The 19,806-nt window shown below is 44.3% G+C and overlaps 1 protein-coding gene across 3 annotated transcripts in view; it reads right to left on the bottom strand.

The window, feature by feature from the left end:
• The window catches only part of EML6 (EMAP like 6), a 230,877-nt gene that overhangs the window by 5,615 nt on the left and 205,456 nt on the right, over positions 1 to 19,806 (bottom strand). For 2 of the 3 annotated variants that reach the window (XM_074331990.2, XM_088796163.1), the window contains exons 29-39: positions 17,329 to 17,407; positions 14,652 to 14,781; positions 12,686 to 12,784; positions 12,080 to 12,100; positions 11,543 to 11,716; positions 7,706 to 7,914; positions 6,679 to 6,836; positions 5,892 to 6,006; positions 3,387 to 3,575; positions 1,662 to 1,834; positions 1,060 to 1,222 (exon numbers count right to left, since the gene is read on the bottom strand). In XM_074331990.2, the coding sequence (XP_074188091.2) occupies positions 1,060 to 1,222; positions 1,662 to 1,834; positions 3,387 to 3,575; positions 5,892 to 6,006; positions 6,679 to 6,836; positions 7,706 to 7,914; positions 11,543 to 11,716; positions 12,080 to 12,100; positions 12,686 to 12,784; positions 14,652 to 14,781; positions 17,329 to 17,407 (1,510 nt within the window). The remainder of the gene's footprint in view (positions 1 to 1,059; positions 1,223 to 1,661; positions 1,835 to 3,386; positions 3,576 to 5,891; positions 6,007 to 6,678; positions 6,837 to 7,705; positions 7,915 to 11,542; positions 11,717 to 12,079; positions 12,101 to 12,685; positions 12,785 to 14,651; positions 14,782 to 17,328; positions 17,408 to 19,806) is intronic. The other variant, XM_074331992.2, reaches the window with a different exon arrangement.

Below are 19,806 nucleotides of genomic sequence, written 5' to 3' on the forward strand. Positions count from 1 at the left end.
AGGAAAACACCATTTTCCAGAAAATTGCAGCCGCCTACATCTCCAGCCCCCTCTCCCTGTGGGTTACCTCTAGCCCAGCCTCCCCAGATTATCGTGCCATTCATGCAATGAGCTGAGATCTCTCTCACCTCAGGGCCTTCCCACAGATGGCCTGGAACCATGTTCCCACCCCGCTTTGTTTGGCTAACTCCTGCACATCTTACAGACCTCAGCTGAAATAACCAGTTATGCAGAGAAGAAATGAATCTAAATTCAGACCCTATTAAATGTTCCCTCAGCAACCTGTACTTTTCCTTTGCAGCACATAATCACAATTTGTAATTATATGTGTATTTTGTGGTTATCTGTTTAATGTGGGTCTTCTCCCTTACAGGGCAGTCTTCAGGAGAGTGGGCCAAGACCATTCTGTCCACCCAAAAGCCTACCGTAGTGCCTGGTTTATTAAATATTTGATGAACGAATGTGTCCTCTCTCCTTTCACAAGAAATATGCGACTCCTGGCCAGCTCACAAATACATCATATTTGTTCAGAGTGCTGAAGAAATTGTTCTGTCTTAAGTCCCAAGAGTGGGACCCCTCTCTCTATCCCATCCACTTGTCAGTTCCCCCAGACCCAGTGACGAGCTCTCTCTCACTCCCGGCCCACCATCTTGAGTCCAGGTCCCAAGTGTGCAGGGGCCACACTACCCAGTAGGATTTGGAATTCAAATGAATTAGTGTAAGAAGCGACACAGGATTAGGTGCATCTCCGGAGAACTAGAAAATAGGAAGCTTTGAAGAAGAGGTGGTGAGAGGAGGATTATAGATGATTAGGACTTGTGTTTCCTGCTTTTCTTATAAAAAATTACTATTTTAAATTCTATTTCTCCAACTTCCTTAAATTCTCTAAGCCTCTGTTTCTTCATTTATAAAACTGGAAAAGTAACAGTACTTAAAGGGTTCCTGTGAAGAGTAAATGAGCACATTGCCTGGCACACAGTAAGCCCTCAATGAATATAAGCCTTGTTATTATTACTATTATTACTGGTTGCCCCAGATATCAGTAAAGCTGAAGCATACCTGGATGTATTTGCCATCTGCAGAAAAATCCATCTGAATGACAAAGCTGGGGATATCTTTGCAGTAACCAATGCGATTCAGGCTTGTACCCTGAGTGAGGTCATAGAAGTCAACTGTGTGTTCAGAAGAACCAACGGCTAAGAATCTGCTGTCGGGGCTGATTCTAGAAAAAGCAATCCAAGAGCATGGTCCATGAGGAGGGCTGTTTGGGGCTGGTCAGGCCTGTGCCCAGCTCTGGGACCGGCCTCCCAGGCTCAAAGGCAATGAGATGTTCCCTTCATGACCCACATGTGGTTAGCTTCTCCTGCGTTCTATGCAATTCAACAGTTTCTCTGGATCAAATCCCCAAGAAGTAAGGAAATAGATGTATGCGGCCGTTTGTAGAATGGTATTTTACGAGAAGTTTTTACCACACTTGTGGACATTAGCAGAGGCATGTCTGAGACTGTGAGAGAGTCTCCTTTCATGGTTGGCTCATTGGAAGGGACCCTATCACAACTGAGTTCTTCATGGCTGAGTTCCAGCCATGGCCCTTCTGGAAGGGGAACCACTGGGAAGAAGGCCTACCTTTCTCCTCCCTGCCCAGACCACCTGCTATGTACCTGATATCTTGGATAGCAGATTTCCGGTCTCGTTTTTTTCCCCAAACTTTCAGGCTGTTCACCAACAAGATGACGAACTCTCCATTCTTCATACCAATGGCCACCATCTCCCCGTCAGGGCTGTAGGCTGCACACCTGGCCGCGTGGCCCAGGTTCACCTTGTTTAGCAGCTTCTACATTGACAAAATAATATCACCTGAGCCCTTGGCCATCTCAGCTGGTCTCCAGGGGAAATCCTGCCCCCAGGCCAGAGCAGCCAGGCTGCCTCTGATGCCACTACCGGCCTCCAAAGCACTTGCTGCTTCTTATAGTTACTTCCTGTCCCTGAGTACGGAGGTGGCCAGTGGGCTTTGATTAGAGCAGCTTGAGACACAGCATGTTTTAGAGCAGGGGTTGGCAAACATATTTTGTAAATGTTTTGGAAGTAAATATTTTAGACTTTGGGGTCCATATGGTCTCTCGGAACCACTCAACTCTGCCATTGTCGTCCCAAAGCAGCCACAGACACTACCTACACGGAGAAGCGTGACAATCTGTAGAAACAGGCAGCAGGCTGGCCCATCAGCTGACCTGACTCACTGTTCAGGGGAAGGAGTTTGAGCTTTGGCATCTGTGAGTTCAAATCCTGAATCCTGGCTCTCACTAACCGGGTGTGTTTGGGCAAGTCATTTCTCTGTCTTCCCATTTGAAAAAAAGTGATATTAACATAGGTCTTGCGAGGTTATTGTAAGCATTACGATAGTGTACGTGAAGCATCTGGTATGCCGTAGGTATTCACTGTTAATAAACATGACAATTAGGAGCTAATGAGTACAATAACTGCACTTAGCCTTTTGCATGTCTGTTCTTTGATTTGTACATTGAAAATATGACTGAAATACTTACTAGCCATTTTGTAAGGAAACCAAGTATTTTAATTAAAAACCTAAGTTCTTGTTTTACTATTAGACAAGGCTTGGTAACATTAATCTTTGTTTCCCCATACCATCCCTTGCTATTTTAGGTTTTTACTCCAGATGAACTTTTTTTTAAATTATTTTTTGAACCGAACTTTTAAATTGTTTTTCTAAACTCTAAGAGAAACCTGCTGGGATTTTGATTGAAATGTTTCATTTGGGAACATTTGACATTTTAAATCATTTTGAGTCTTCCTGACCAGGGAAGGCAAGATTTATTTTCTTATTTTTAAAGTTTTGTGGGTTCTTTCATGACAAAAGAATAATCATTCTTGTTAACTGTCAGTGAAAAATTAAAAAAGGAAAAAAGGTGAAGGGGAATAAGAGGTCCAAATTTCCAGGTGTAAGACAAATAAGTCATGGGAATGCAATATACAGCGTAGTCAAAAATGTTGTGATCGCGTGGTACCGTGTCAGATGATTGAATGGTGATCAGTTCTTTAGGTATATAAATGTTGAATAAGTATGGTGTACACCTGAAACTATATAATATTGTATGTTAATTATATTTTAATACAAATCTTTTTTAAAAAATCATTTTCAATTAGATTATTCCTACTATAAATATTCACAGATGGATATACAGGTAAAAGACAGATAGGCGGGGTGTGTGTAAATGGGACTTCTTTTATCAGGCTTCCTAACTTAATTGCTGACCTGTGGCTGACCTCTCATCCAGTCCCATCCCCCATCTGTGGCCCGACCTCTCCTCACTGCTCTGTGAGGCCCACTTCTGGGCATCGGAACCTGGGCAGAGTCAGCTCCTCACCTTGTCAGTTAGGTCCCAGATGCGGGCTGTGCCATCATTGCTGGCAGAGATGAAGATGTCCTTGGAGGGGTGTGTGGCCAGGCCCCAAATCTCCCCTTCCATGTGTCCATCAATCAGGATGTTGGAAGCTGCATTTTTTTCACCAACTTCAATTATTTCTCCATCTTTGGTTCCCACTAAGATTTTTCCCTGTTGTAATCAAAATTCTATTAGAAGAAGGATAAATACTGTATCATCCCTCTCATATGAAGTACCTAGAGTAGTCAAATTCATAGAGAGAGCAGAATGGTGGTTGCCAGGCGTTGGTGGGAACGGGAGTTAGTGTTTAATAGGTACAGAGTTTCAGTACTGCAAGATGAGAAAAGTTCTGTGAGTGAACGGTGGTGATGGCTGCACAACAACATGAATGTACCCGATACCATGGAATTGTATACTTAAACATGATTAAAATGGTAGTAAAAGATGAAATAGGACCATTTGTGACAACATGGATGGATCTTGAGATTATAATGCTAAGTGACATAAGTCAGACAGAAAAAGTAGAGAACCATATGATTTCACTGATATATGGTATATAAAGCGAAAAAACAAAAGAACAAGACAACTGAAAGAACAAAAACTCATAGACAATAGTTTAGGGGTTACCAGAGGGTAAGGGGGGAGGGGGGGCGGGGCTCTAGAAGAGGGTAAATGGGGTCTAACATATGGTGATGGAAAGAGAACCGACTCTGGGTGGTGAACACACAATGTGAGATACAGATAATGTATTACAGAATTGTACACCTGAAATCTATGTAACTTTACTAACAATTGTCACCCCAATACACTTTAAAGAAAAATAATGGTAGTTTTATGTTACCTATATTTTGCCACTATGTAAAATAATTTTCTTTAAAAACCACTATTAGAACAATCTGGGAAAATGCCTTCACTGACATTTGGTATTAACATAGAGCTGAGAAGTGTTTTCTTTTTAACAACTGAATTGTTCATCCTGAAGTGACTTTCTTCCACCTTCTCACTTTGCCTTTTCTCCATCCACCACCTTGGGTGAGAGCTTCAGCACACAATTCTCCATCATCCAGTCTCTGCTGGAACATTCAGACTGGGGCAGCCAATTTCTGTTCTTGGACAGCTCACACTCTTCCTCAGTTCTTCCTGACACTGAACAAAACCCCATCTCCAGACTTTCCAGTTTTGGGGCCTAGTTCTGCCTTCATCTCCCATACATCTAATTCCCTTTCCAGGTGATTGTCATTTATCTACTTAAAAACAACATTTCCCATTTCAAATTATGTGGACTACAAGTCAGGTTTGCCCTTTTTATGGAGAGCATCGAGACAGCAAATTCTCAGAATGATACCAATTCAAAAACATAAACACGAGATATTAAAAAGCAGAGATTTGTTTTCAAGTGTACCAGAATCTCCTGGGGAATTAAAAAAAAGAAAAGGAAAACACATCAAGGCCCCACTTCTGAGATTCTGATTTGCCAGCTGTGGGTGGGAGCCAGGACATCCAGTTTCTAAAAACTCCACAGTTGTTTTTGATATTCAGCCAAGGTAGGCCTTGGAAACCAATGGATTTGAGTCAATTTAGTGGCCTTTACTCTCCCCCTTACTGGCTGTGTAACCTTGAGTGTGGGCAAATTATTGAGTATCTCTGTGCTAATAATGAAATCCATGGTCATAGTAGCTAACATTTGAATACAGCCATGTGCCAGGCATGATGAGAGGCCCTGGCCAAGTATAATGTATGTGATCCTCATAATAACTGTGTACCTGACACACGAAGGTCAGATAACACACACACAAGGTCACAGACCCAGTTTACTGGGCATATCACAGTTTGTACCCAGGTCTGTCTGACTCTGCTAAGCTACCTCCCCACTACAGTGTACAGAGCACCTAGAGGCTTGTTTTAAGGTTTCAACAACCCAGCCCAGGGAAAGTGCCTGGCATAAGTGTGAAAAACATCAATGGAGCCATTTCCAAATGGAACCGGAGCTGCCATGGCAGAGGAGCTCCCTTGCATGTCTGGTTCCTTGAATTGTTTGACTGGGCCAGACCTTTGCACTGGACTAAAACCAGTATTGTTTTACAAACAATCATTTGTAAAGCCAGTAGGAAAGCGGACCTCCTGATCACAAGGGGTGTGATTATGAACTCTCTACCCGAAGACAGAATCAGTAACCAATCGTGTACAGCCAAGAGAAGCTCAGCTTGTAACAGGAATGCTTTCTTCTTCTCGTGTAATTATTCCTTTTTCTTTTCTCATAAAAACCCCTTACTTGCACCGTGTAATCAGGACACTATTGGGGGTTCTGCCTAAATTTATGCTCCCCGAACTGCAATTTTTTTGATCCCAAATAAATGCTTGTGGCCCCTCATTCCAGCTTCTTAATGTGAGGCTAACACTTGGAGGATGCTGAACTCACTATCACTTGGACCCCTTCCCTGCTCCCAGCCCAGCCCCGAGGGACAGCTCAGGGACAACACTGCTCACTTTGCCACGGCACACGGAGCGCACGCTCTCCACCAGCTGCCCCGTCTCCAGCTGGAAGGCTCTGCAGCGCTTCATCTCCTGATCCCACAGCTTTACAGCACCTCCTTCTTTGGTCCTGAAAAAAGATCAAGAGGAACTGGGCATGTTAGCTGTTGACCTCAGACCTCTCCAGGGCCTTCCACTACCCTCTCTTCCTGTTATCTCATCAAGGTCACAGCCACCCAGAAACCATCAGGACGGACCCTCCAGGGTGGTGTCTTTCTTAGGCCCTACTGATGAGCCATCAAAACCCCTTGAACTTGCAGATTTCCTAAAATGCCTTCAAATGCTACAATCGTGGAAGGAAAGGGAATTCTAATCTAGAACATCAAACTTCTTATTAGGTCAAACCAAGAGCAATGTTTCCTTGTTTTTCTGCTTCATTTTCACAACTTCTCTGTTCCCCACTGAACTTCTCTCTCCTGTTCTCATTTCTTCCTCTCGTTCCCAAAAAACCTCCAAGAGTAACTCTTTAGAAACAGCAAAGCCACTGGGATCTATTCAAGAAGTACCTCTTGGATATTTCAGCTACCATGAAATAACCTCTTTCCTTCCCTGATTCTTACTTCTGATGGTTTTGACCTAGGGCCCTCTTGGCAGACTGATACCCCTGATGCAGAAAAGCTAGGAGAATGAAAATCTGCATTTTCTCCAAGTTGTAGATGCTTCTGTCAGTTTCTCCCAAGACAATTAAAAAAAAAAACACACAAAAAAAAGCCCAGTTTTCCCCAGAGGAGCTTCAGCTTACGGCCGCTCTTTCCCGCCGGTCACTATGAGTCCATCCCGAAGGGTTGTGTACATTGTGAACACGGGGCCTGTGTGAGCCTTGGCCACCAGCCGGATGAGGAAGTGGTCCTTCCACACGTAGACATCTCCATTGATGGCACCCGTGAAAGTGAGGTTGTTCTGTAAACAAAGGGACACCTTCCATACCAGGACACTCACAACAGCTCTTGAAAAGGTCCCTTCCCAGACACCTGCTCCTCTGTCAAGGAACCAGAGCTAGAGGAATGTAAACACACACTCAAATTGACCTTCCATGCTAAGGAAAGGCAAAAGAATGTGCAGAAAACCACAAATAGCATATAATAAAGAAATCACCTGGCTGTGAAATTCACTCTATCGAGTTAGTGTGGGGCTGCCTTCCCCACTGGATGCAGCTCTGCATTTAAGTGAACTTCCATTCTGGGAGCCAGCCCCAGGTGACAGCCAGGGAAGGGTGGGGCTCCATCCTGAGAAGACACTTTTCCTGGGTTTGTCTAGGAGGTAGATAAAGCCACACAGCTGGAGAAGCAAGAGTTGGCTGTGTTCCAGAATGTTCCCAGGGATCTTGCGTTGGCTGACAGCACCCCATGGCCCAATTAAAAGTGTCAGTTGGGGGAATTTGTGGCACACAAGGGCTGGGAAGAAAAGAGATTTTCCAGTGGTCGAAATGATCCCCACATCCTCTGTGACTGCCTAATAGGTTTCCAAATCAGGCTGCCTCTGGAATGATGAACCTTCTGCCCTGAGTGGGGCCCTACCTTTTCTGATTAACATTTTGAGGTAAAAAAAGGAGCGAGAGTGGGGGAGGGGGGGAGGAAATATAGTCAACTCAGCCATCTGTGCTAAGGAAAGGGAATAGTGGCTGTAAATAATGCACTAAAAGTGATAATGTGGAAATGCCATTCTTGTTTGCAGCTTCTTAGCCATACTCCTTCACCCCCCCACCTCCAGTCCCTATCCATGCCCAGGGGCTTAGGGTCCCCTCTCAGGAAGTTTCTGCGGAAACTCACAGCACCGAAGGCCACGGAGAGCATCGTCTGCATCTTGGCAGCCTCCATGGACCCGATGACCCCTTTCTTGTAAAGCAGGGCGCTGCCTGCCAGAGTCCAGAACTTCATATGTTTGACCCCGACAGACACAAACTGCGTGTCTGAATCTGGGCGAAATTCCACCACAAATATGCGCTCCAGGTGACCCCCTCGGCTGGCAACCTTGGCACCTGTATGGATGAGAGAGTCTAGTGACATGGCCCCCTGAGTCCCCAGGGGCCAGACATGAAGGGAGCTCCAACCCAGGATGGCCCTCCATCCCAGCAAGCCCAGGACACACTTCCGAGTTCTTTCGTTTTCAACAGTACCTTCCCTCCTTCAGACGCTACTCCCAAGGTGGGAAAGAGAGACTGTGTCTGGGAAATTTCCAGAACAGAAAGTGCTGCTAACATAATCCCCCACTCCATCTGCCCCAACTCCCACAAGCCACATGTAGACATCTGTGAACACAGCAGGAAAGAATGAATCCTTCTTTCCTGGAGATGGAAGCTTCCAGAAAAGAGCAAAATTGCTTAAGGGCATCCTCCATCCACCAATACCACAATATTCGCTCTCTTAGAAGACAAACCCTCCTCTAGAGTGTCACTGGAGACTCACAGTCCCTTAGATAGTCTTTACTTTTCCCCAAGATTCTCTGCTTTTATTTTCTTTAAAAAAAAAAAAATGTTCCCAATATTCCCTTTTCTTTTATGGTTTTTAGGTTAAATTTTTTTTACCTTTTATATGTAAGTACTAGTTTTTTCCTCAACTCCATTTATTTATGTTTTTGACTTATCTCATGTGTTTTTCTTTTTCATCCTATGTTTTATATAACTTTTGTCTTAAATCCTAAATCCACCATTTATTTACAGAACAACTTTGCACAAATTGTTTAACTTCTCTGTGCCTCAGTTTTCTCATCTGTAAATTGGAGAAAATAATAGTTCCCATTTTTTAAAGTATTGTGAGGGTTGGAAGAATTGATATAAGTAAAGCTCTTTAGAACAATGCCTGATGAGTGTTCTATAAGCGTTAATTATTATTATCGCTCTTTTAGCTCCTTTTAAAATTTTTTGGCTTCTAATCTTTTACCCTGTGTTTTAAACCTCATCTGCTTTGATCTCATCAGCCCTTGAGTTTTCCTTTTTTTTATTTTAAACTTCTATCTTTTCCTTCTATTTTATTTTAATTTACTCTTAATGTTATAGTTCTAATTTCCTCTTAATTATCTCATCTCCCTATATTATTCACTCATATGTATTTTTTTCTTCCCCTTTTCCTCTTCACTTACATTTACTTGTTTGTTTTTATAATGACTCCCTAGCCGAGTGGTGATGGTTGGGCTACAGTCAGCCTCCAGACCCTACCTACTGGAATTCCTTCCCAAGGATGGCTGGGGTGACCCGCAGGATACCTCTCAGGTGGTTGTTCTCTCTCTGCAGGTGGAATGCTTGACGTACTGTAACAGATACCTCACTACCTCAGCCTCAGAGACTTTAAAACCCATGGTCCCCAAGCATACCAGAAGCTAAGTTAAAAGACAAACAACAGACTGGGAGAAAACATTTGCAAAACTTTTAAGACACAAAGAATTAACATTAAGAATCTGTAAAGAACTATAAGTCCTAAGTAAAAGACAAACAACCCTGCCACCCCCAGTAAAGAAAGGATTTGAACAGTTGAATTACAGAACAAGAAACATATGAGCAACCCATAAAGAGATGGGAAGAAGATCAATCTCGGTAGTTACGGGGGAAATGCAAAATAAAACAACAATAAGATGCACAGTTTTTCTAAGCCTCTGTGTTTTCCCTGTTTTAATCTCATGAACACTTCTGATTTTGCTGGCGCTTATCTCCCTCTGTGCATTGGTGTCTGTCTGGCTCAGAACAAAATTCATACAAGTATCTAGCACCTGACAATATGCATTTTATAAAATGAGTTCATTTTTTACCCCATTTTATTTTGTATATTCTTACCTGCCTACCTACACACACACACACACACACTATACACCAAGAGTTCCACAAAACAATCCTTTAACAAATGAGGAATGAATAACATACTTTTTAATAGTAACAAAAATGAGCATAAACCTCCCTAAAACATATTATTTATCTGTAAGAAGGAAAAACCACACACAATCAGCTCAGAAGAATTGATCAAGATGTTATCAGTGATTCAGAACCCTCTGTACAGTCTCAAGCGCTGGTTCCAACAAAGACAATGGAAGAAAGTTACCAAAGAGAAGGCTTCTCTTTTTCCTGGGAGCTTGTATAAAAGTCCTGACTCCCCCGATTCTCTCTCAGCAGATCAGAAGGGGCTCCAGGTGAGCAAGAGCCTGTGCTGGGGCAGGTCCAGAGCAGGTATAGCTCAGGACACATCAGGGAAGTGAGGCGAGTGAGTCTGAATTGAAACAGACATGACTGTGTGTTGGGGCCCATACAAATCTCTTCCAAAGAACTAAGAATACACTTGGTGTTGGCTGCCGCAGAGAGCAGAGTTAGTACCGTAGAAGAAAGGCATTATGAAGCCCTCACAGAAGAAAGGGCTTTAGGAGAGCTTTCCAGGAGTAAGTGGGCCACCTTGTGAAATGATGAGGGCCACATCCTCCAAAGTATTCAAGCAGAGGAAAGAAATCGGCCTGTCAGAAATGCACTTGAAGGAATTTCTCCTTGGGATGGATCCCGACTGAGCAGGAAGACTTCTCTAGTCCTTTCAACTCGAAGATGCTATGAGTCTATCATTTAAGATGCTCAATTTCTCATCTGGGGCTGAGTCTATTTAATCTGCTGGCAACTTGATATTATCAGCAATGAATCTGCATCCCCAAGATATAGATGATGGGGCCATTTTGACACAATATACTGATGAATAAGAAAATGGGAAACGGTTGGAATATGATGAGTGAGTCTCATCATAAAAGTCTGCAGGTTCCCAACCTCTTTTTCTCTTTGGAGGCTCAGGAGGGTTTGGAAATTTCCTCCCACTGTGCTCATCTCATCACAGCTCCCTCCCATGGGAAGATGCTGAGCTAATGGGACTCTAGAAGCCCCGGATTGGAGATGTGCCACCTCTGTGCATGCCTGGCTTAGCGTGCCCCAGATACAGGCTGCCCGGTCGGAGACAGACCTCATTAATGTCTAACTAATTGGATCTGCTTTTGCCAGCCTGAGAATATGCTCAGAAGATTGCACATCTTTGATTCTAAGATGACCATAAATTTAGTAGCTGTGTGTGTGTGTGTGTGTGTGTGTGTGTGTGTGTGTGTGTATGTGTGTGTGTGTTGAAGGCAAGAAAGAAAACCTGCTAAATTAAATATAATCCTTGATTATAAGATAAATCCCCATTTCAAAAAAGTTAAAATGTAAAAAGAAATGTTTCTGAGACTATGGTGTTAAAACCCTGTCCCCAGTTCCTGTAATAAGACAACCAAGATGACGAGGCTGCAGCAGGAGCCAGGGTCACCAGGAAGAACACTGAGGACAAAGTTTGGGACGGAAGGTTGTTACGACAGAAATGGAGGAGGCTGCTGCCTTCTGTTTGAGGAGGAAGGCTGCCAGCATTCGGGCACTTTTCCAAAGTGCCTGAAGACCCTGCAATAACCCGCACAGGACTTGCCTGGCCAGCCTGCTCCTGACCATGGGTGCAGAGATGCAGTAACATCAAATGAGCAGCTTTTCCAGGATCCCAAGAGCCCTGGTTTCTGCTAACCCGGCAGTAGTGTCTTGGTGGGCTGTGCAGGGAGGCAGATCTAGGTTGCCCAGCTCATGCCACAGGCAAGCCTTCCGGAGGGATAGAAAGACCAGCTTCACTTACCTTCCTGCCAACGCCACACAGTGATGGTGTGCTCAGGGTCCACGCCCACTGACACCAGCAGCTTTCCGGTGGCACTGAAATTGATGTAATTCACCCCCTTTGAGTGGGAGCACCGCAGCATGGAAAGGGTGTGTTTGGTCATGGCGTCCCAGACGTGGATTGAAGGTGTTGTTCCTGAATGTGGGAGGTATGACAAAGAACTCAGGCGGGAGAATGATGGAGCCAAGTTGCTGTTTATGTTCATCTAAAAGCCTTTTTTAAGACAAGTATTCAGGGGCCTTACCATTACTGGGCCTAAGAGACCTACAGCCTGACCTGGCCAGAGGTGAAAGCCAACAGCAAACATCTGCTGGGCTTCAGAGACAGAGACTAAGCGCGTTTATGCCCAACACACACACTCATGGAGGAGTTTCTACAAAGGAAACTCGTAGGTCCACGATTTGTATCTGCAGTTCAGCCAGACACAATCAGCAAACACGATACATCAACATGATTTTGCTGTGCAGACTCAGGCTACTCACGATGGGACAGCCTTACCTGGGATCTCCGCAACATCACCTGCATTGGGTGGGTAATGGCAGTGAGGAAGCATCAAGGGAAAACAACAGCTAAAATGAGTCATGGGTCAAATAGGGAAGCACTCAACACCAGCATCAGGAAGTTCCAAATTAAATTTAAAAATGGACATGGGGTCGATGAAAACGAGCGGGAAGATATGTTTGTAAAAACTGCCTTTGAAATGACAGAGTGAAAAATAAAAACTGGCAGTTTCCTAGGGTACAGAAAAGCCAGGCAGACATGATGTAATCTACCCTGGCCAAGTACAACCGCCTGGCTTCAGATGTGAGGCTCTTCATTTGACACCTGGGTCTGAAAAATTATTCTCACACGTCCACAGAGATGGGGGCATCCACTGAATTGGAATAGTAAGCTCTGGTCTGACTTTATGGTTCCTAAGAATTACCAATCTATGAATGCCTCAACTGAAGCAACACAGAAACACTCAGGGCTCAAAAGGTCAACAGCACATCAGCAAGAAAGGGTAGATATCAGTGGCCCACTTTCTCCCTCTCCCAATAATTGCTAAGAAGTCAATGTCCCCATTCTGCTGGGAGAACCTCGGCCGTGGCAGGGCCCTCCTACCTATCTGGCTGGTGGCCACCACATTTCTGTACTTGGGGTGCTGGTTCACTGTGAGGCAGAGGATGTCGTCCGTGTGTTCCAGGTAGAAGCTCTGGCTCCCTGGGAGAGACACGTGGACGGTTAGCAGCGATCCCTAAGACCTCAGGGCAACCCAAAAGCTTCATGTGGAGTCTTTGGAAATGTCCTATAAAAGCGAGAGCTCACACCCCAAATTCTCACTTCAGAATCATCCTCGGGGAGATAAGGGATCACTTTTTACATTTACATATTCTGCTCTAGGTCTGGGAGAAGAGCTGTGTCCATTATCTAATACACACATGCTCCATTCAATCCTTCCTGCTGTCGTGCGTGGATGCAGAGCACAGTCCAAGTGCAGAAACTTCCAGAGTCCAAAACGATAATGTTTAATGTTTCTTTCTCCCCTTGGCCCAGGACTGATGGTTTCTCAATGGCTACCTCTGAGCAGGGTGAGGTGGGGGCCTGGAAATGATGCTTTACTGACCACAATGCACACCTTAACCATCGGAAAGGGAAGACAGGTCCGTGGCTTATGATGGCTCAAATTATGGTTTTCTGACTTTATATGGGAAAGCAATATGCATTCAGTAGAAACCATACTTTGAATTTTGAACTTTGTACTTTCCCAGGTACAATACTCTGGTGATGCTGGGGCAGCAGCAGTGAGCCCCAGCTCCCAGTCAGGCATGCGATCAGGAGGGTAAACAACTGATACTCAGAGTATTCAGTGTGTTATTAATAGATGGTTCTGCCCAACTGGAGGCTAATGTAAGTGTTCTGAGCATGTTTAAGGTGGGCTAGGCTAAGCTACGAGGTTCAGTAGGTGAGGAGTATTAACATTTTTGATTGATGATATTTTAAATTTATGATGATTTTTATTGGCACATAACCCCACTGTAAGTCAAGGAGCATCTATACTTAGGGAATCCCTTTTAATCATCTTTATCAATGTGCCAATCCACTTGGGTGTCTGGATGGCATAAGTGATGGCTTTAGCCCTTAAAGCCCTAACTCAACATATGTCACGGGAAGTAGAAAAAAGGACAAGAAATACTTTATCGTCTATTGTGGCAAATGGGTTTGCTGACTGCCAAAATGGCCACTGTAAACTCACCCAAATGCCTGAGAACCGAAAGATGAATGATGGCATTGACATATAAAGAACACATTGCTACTAAAATGAGAATATGTGCTTAGAAAAATGGAGAACATGTATAGAAAATCTCAAGGCACTCCTCTCCCCAAGAGAGAAATCATTATGGGCTCAGTGATTAATCCACTGTCTACAAATCTATGCATGAACAACTACATAAATTGGGAAGGAGCATAACATTTTGAAAAAAAATAAGTTTAACATATGAATAAAGCAAAATATTAACATTTAAATCTGGTGGTAAAGACACAGATGTCTGTTAAATTAATTTCGGAATGCTTCTTTTTGCTTGAGGTGTGTCTTTTTGAACTACTTTTTAATTTAAGAGTCATATAGTTAAGGGACAGTTGGGGTATTTTTGTTTATTGTTTAATTGTTCTTATTATCATTGTAAATCTGGCTAAATAATAAAATAAAACGTGAAAATCTGAGTGGCTAAAATATTGAACACTGTTAAAAACAAATGAGAAGCATTCCCCTGGGCTTTGTTCTTGGTTACCAGCTGTGAGGAATGTCTCTACTCCCCACACTCTCTTTCTGGCTTCTCTCCATGTCTCTCAGCCTCTGAGGAGCTGACAGAATCATGGACACCTCTCTTGACCTTGACACCTTTGACTCTTTACACGAGGGCCTGAGCATTTTCTAGGACTAAGTGTTACCAGTTTGGAATCAAGAGGAATAGCTCCAAAGGCAAAAGAATGTTTAAGCTTTGGGACATCTAAAGAGTAGATAAGGACACAAAAGGGCTAAAACAAAAGCCTGTATTCAGATGGTGGTTTCTCCGGGCCCAGTCACCTGTGGAGAGGTTCTGAACGACGCCAGCTGCTGCCGTGTGGAAGATGATGTCGGCACCGTCATTCAGGTAATGCAAGTTATTGCGACAGTCGAATCCTCTGTAGCCAAACACGTGGTTGAGAGCCAGCTCCTACATTCCCACACGAAGATGAAAGTGGCCCTTAGAGGAACAAACCCACACTTCGGGCACAGCCACACATCTCAGGGGAACTGCATGGCTGGAGAAACAACCAACCACTCGCTCAAAACATTTTGCTTCTTGACTAACTGAGGGTAAAAATGCAGCCCTTTCTTTAGCTGCCTGAAATGCTAGGGGGACAGGCTAACACACAAAATTATAGGGAGTTTTCTAAATAAACTAGATTTGCTTCCTGGCTTCCCCGGTGAGTCAAAGTCTACGGATTTGATGCTTTATAAAGATTACCCAGAAGTTTTCTGTCTGTGCCTTGGCAGACACTCTTTAGGTGAGCTGAATGGTGGCTCGGAGATTTGCTCTGATTCCCACAAATGCAGCTGGGCCTGGCAGAGCAGAATATTGAGGAAAATGCCATGCTCATTATGTTGCTGGGTGCTTGCCCTACAAAGTTTCTAAACAATTTGCATTTTTTTCAACAACTAGATACTGTTCTGGGTTTGTAGTCTTTCTCTTCTTCCTGTCTTGTCTTCCATGACAAAGAGCAATGGCTGATTCAGATCAGATCAGTTCTTAATTCAATCTGACACACATGTATTGTTGGCAGCACTTCTGTGCCAGGCACTATGCTGGTTGGTGGGAGTCAAGATTAAAAAGATGTGGGTCCCTTTTCTCTTGGGTCCCTGATTGTAGCCTTTTCTCTCTCCAAAGATCATCAATTGTAAACATCAGATTAATTCTCCTAAAATACCAGACCACTTCCTTACTCAACAGCCTTCACTGACTTTCACTGCCTAAGGGATAAAGCCCAAATTCCTCAAGTTGGCACAATCGGCTTCTATTCACATGTCTCCTATACCCCTTGGTCAAGATGACTTGTCTATTTAGCCCACATAGCATGAATTTTCCAATCTTTATGATTTTGCTTTTAAAAATATCTTTCACCTAGAAAATGCTTCTCCTCCTTTCAATTTACTGAGTGTCTGCCTACACATCAGTCTCCCCCCCAACCCACACCTCTCACCCTCACGTGTTTCCCGGAAACTGTGTGTATAATACGACACCCGCCCCATTCCTAGTGGACTGCTGACTCAAGCTGGGCCAATCACATAGTTTCTCTTAGGAATTTAGAACTGGGGACAATGGCAGTCCTGGCTGTCTGATTAACAGAGGAGATATAAACTCAGGTGCTGGGTAACAGCCATAGTGTACTAAAGTAGTTCAAAAACCTCGCAGAAAAAAAAGGAGAATGCATCAGACCCATACAAGGCCCTGTTGGGCAAAAAAAAAAAGGCACCATTTGGCTTATAATGGCTTTTTAGCTGCTGGATCTTGTCTTCCCTGAAACTCAGCTGCATTTCCTGACCTATGCTGTGTTCCATGAGAAATTCCCTTAATAAATCCACCTTTCTCAATTAAAAAAAAAAATGAAGATGGATTTTTCTGGCCTCAGTGAGTTCACAGTCTAGGAAGGGAGACAGAAGAAGCAAGGAATAATGGCAGCAAAGCCTATGACAAGGACTGTGGAGAGGAAGTTGTGGGGAGAGTGCAGGAGGATTTAGGGTGAAGAACATCGGGATGACTGCCCGAGAAGATGCTAGAAAACGGGTTGGAAGGACCAGGGTGTGGGGTGGGAAGAGGAGGAGCTTCTAATCAAAAGGAATGAAAACACAGGGGCTTGAAAGTCCAAGGCAACTTCGGAAACCATTAAGTAATGTGTTTGTGGTTGGAGATTTGAGTTGTGGTGGAGAATCACAGGAGATGAACTTGGAAGGTAGTTCCTGGGTGAAGTTTTGAAACCATGACCTTGAATCCCACCAGTAGTGTGGGAATCTTGGGTCTTAACACTGGGGTGAGGCGCGAAGAGTTACATTTAAAGAGCTAACTCTATGGGCAGCAAGGCATGTTTCCGGGAGGGATGAGGGAGTCTGAAGGCAGGAAGAACAGTTAGGAGGCCTCTTTTCAAAAACAGCAGGTTCGCAGAGCTGCAATCCTCAAGTCTCAAGAACCAAGTTACATCCCTCTTCGCTTACTGGCTTGGTGATCTTGGGCATGGGACCTAACACGTCGCTTAACTTCCTTGAGCTAGTGTCCTCGTTTGCAAGATGGAAAGAATAACAGTACCTACCTCATAGGTTGTGAATGAAATACTTCCTGGGAAGTATGTAGCATAGTACCCAGCACACAGTAAGTGCTCAAACAACATTAGAGACAGTGAATAAGACCATGCTCTCCCCCTTCCCCCCTTCCTCTCCCTGAGTGGTACTAGGAATAGGAAAAAGGAGCCAGGTCTGAGGGACATGGGGGATTTCTGAGTCAGTACTGATAGGACCCAGTGGCAGGGCGGAAGGAATGTGACCCAGTGGATATGGTTCTGGTCACTGGGATGGGGGACACAATACCACGTAGAAGGGAGAGGGAATGAGGGAGCCACAGGATCCATGCTGGTTCATTTGAAGGTATCTGTGGGACAGGCAGATGGTGATGTCCACTGGGTCTAAGGACATCAGTCAGATGAAAAGCAAAACAGTTAAACCTCCTCACCTCAACCAGTTTCTTTTTTTTGGTGACATTGTTCTTCTGGAGTTTCTCAGGCTGGGGAGCTGCTCTGCTAACAGGTGGTCTGGAACAGAGAGTGGCCAAAAGAAGCATAGTGTTGAACAAAAGTCAGCAAGGTTGCTTGTGTGGTACAGTCAGCTAAGGCCAGTGCCCGGCTTCTCTCTCTCTTCTCCCCACTTAGAGGACCCTCCACCTGAGTTTGTTCTGTCCTGCCCCTCCCCCACCTCCGGCTCCCCCAATCCCCCCCCACCCCCCCGCCGGAAAGGAGCTTCTGACATTAATTGTCCTGCATGACGGGGCCTGGATTCACAGGCACTGAGGTGGGCTTCCTTATCCCTAAGCCATGGTAGTCAAGGAGCCGTTCCTCCCTCCTGGGAGAACACAAGAACCAGAAGGGCTGATTTTCAAACCAAAGACGAGCCAGAGCATGAGAAGGAAGAGGCTGTGCTTGTCAACATTGTTTAGAATTAGGTAGTGAAAGATTATGCCATGGTGGGGAGTGGGACTTACAAGCCAGGCTTGGGAACGGGCCCTGACAGCATTCTCGCTACACAAAAGGCACAGTAGGAAGCAAAGGACTCCCGCGCTGCACTCTGCTCTATCCTTCAGGGCTATGATCGATGTTAAACTGCTGCCATTATACCGAAGGCTGCTTTGCCTTCTCAGTTGGGGAGATCTGGGCCTTGAAATTTAATTAAGAGATTTTTACAATGGATAAGCCTTCACAGATTCTTATATGAGATGGCCAATTGGGGGTAACATGGGGTTTCCTTAATTTAACTTCTGTGAGTTTAGGAAACCGGGGATGGGGAGGGGAGACCTGCCCCCGCCCCTGCTGCACGTTCCAAATCCATTAGTTAGTGCTCTTGGCTATGCGAAGAGAAAGGATTACCTGGATCCCCTTGTAAGCAGCAAACAAAGCCAAGTGAGAAACTTAGTACCATTTAGAGCCGTATTTGCAAGCACCTCATTCATGCACAAGCATTTTCCAAGTGAACAGACATTCCTGTGTGGCACAAACCATGCTTCCCGAGCATGCCAGAAAGAACTAAAACAGAAAGGAAAGAGTGCACCAGTCTACAAATTCAGAAAGCTCATACCCTGGCGTCTCTGGGCAAACTCTGCACTAAAGCGCCTACAGAATAGGGAGAAAAAAGGAAGCCTTGTCAATGCTTCCCACACACTCTCCGAGACTCTGCAAATGCGCCTGGGGACTCTGCTTATTTTAGAGTGTGCTGGGGAGAAACTTGTTGTCAGAAAAACAATCACATCCTCCTGGATATCGCTGGGAGTTGTGCACAATGGATGCTTTGTTTCCGAATCAAGTTCAACTCATAATTTAGCCTAATAATTCCCCGTGTTTCTTGGTAGGCCAGCTCGCCTGCTGGAACGGTTTGCATTTTTGTGCTGGGTTAAAACAAGGTACCTTTATTTTCTCAGAAACTCTTCAATCAAAACATGTTATGTAATCATAAGTGATCATTGGAGCAAATGGTATTATAATCACCACCGAAGAATGGGTAAAGAACACATCTCTGCAAAATGACACCCCCGGCTGACGTCATCGCTGCCAAATTGAGCAAAAGCGGGAGGTGGGGGGTGCCAGTTCTCACAATTAGACACTTCCTTCACATTAATTATCGCTTCCCAGGACATCTGCTCTTTCTTCTGTTTTAGTGGGACTTTCACATGAAATCCGTGGGTTTCTCCTTTCACCTCAGAATGTTTAAGTGTATGACAAAAGCAAGCCAAGGTCTGAGATGGGAGCAAGGGGACGCTACGACTTAGCATGGTTCATAATGCAGAATTTGAGATTAAACGCATGGCTTGTTGTCAGGGTACACACAGGTTGTATAATATGCCACATATTATACAGTGTATGTAGAATATGCATACAAGCACAAACACTGTGTATTAATATATATACGAGATTGTATATATATATATACATAGAGGCAATCGATGGGTTTTCTTTCACCTGGATTTTCAGTTAAAAACTGAAAAGTAAAGCAATCTCAGAATGTTTCTTTCGTATTTCGCAAGCATATGTTTATAGCTGTATTGCTTCAAAACTGCAGATGAGAGGGGTAAAAGGAAGAAACCTGCATGGTGGAATATTCGGCTAATTGTTAAGTCTAGAACCTTCGCGGTCGCGGATTCTGCATGTACACTTAGTGCTGGGTGCTCATCGAACACCTGGGTGTTTGCACAGTGCTGTGATACTTACTTGACAATTCCCTGCCTCCAAAGGAAAGCAAGTTAAAACACAATACAAGCATTAAAGGCTTCTTTCCAGGCATCTATAAACAGTGTTCGTAACATCAGACATGGGAGGGACTGCCAAACATTTCAAACACAGCCAAACGCTGACAGTTTAGCATTTTTCAGTGGATCTAAATTCACTTTGCAGAGGTGGGAAAGAGTAGAGGGCATGAGAACATTTACTCACATTTCAGTTCAATA

This window comes from Rhinolophus sinicus, chromosome 2, assembly GCF_057876585.1.
Source record: "Rhinolophus sinicus isolate RSI-liver-muscle chromosome 2, RSI-T2T, whole genome shotgun sequence".
Lineage (NCBI taxonomy): Eukaryota > Metazoa > Chordata > Mammalia > Chiroptera > Rhinolophidae > Rhinolophus > Rhinolophus sinicus.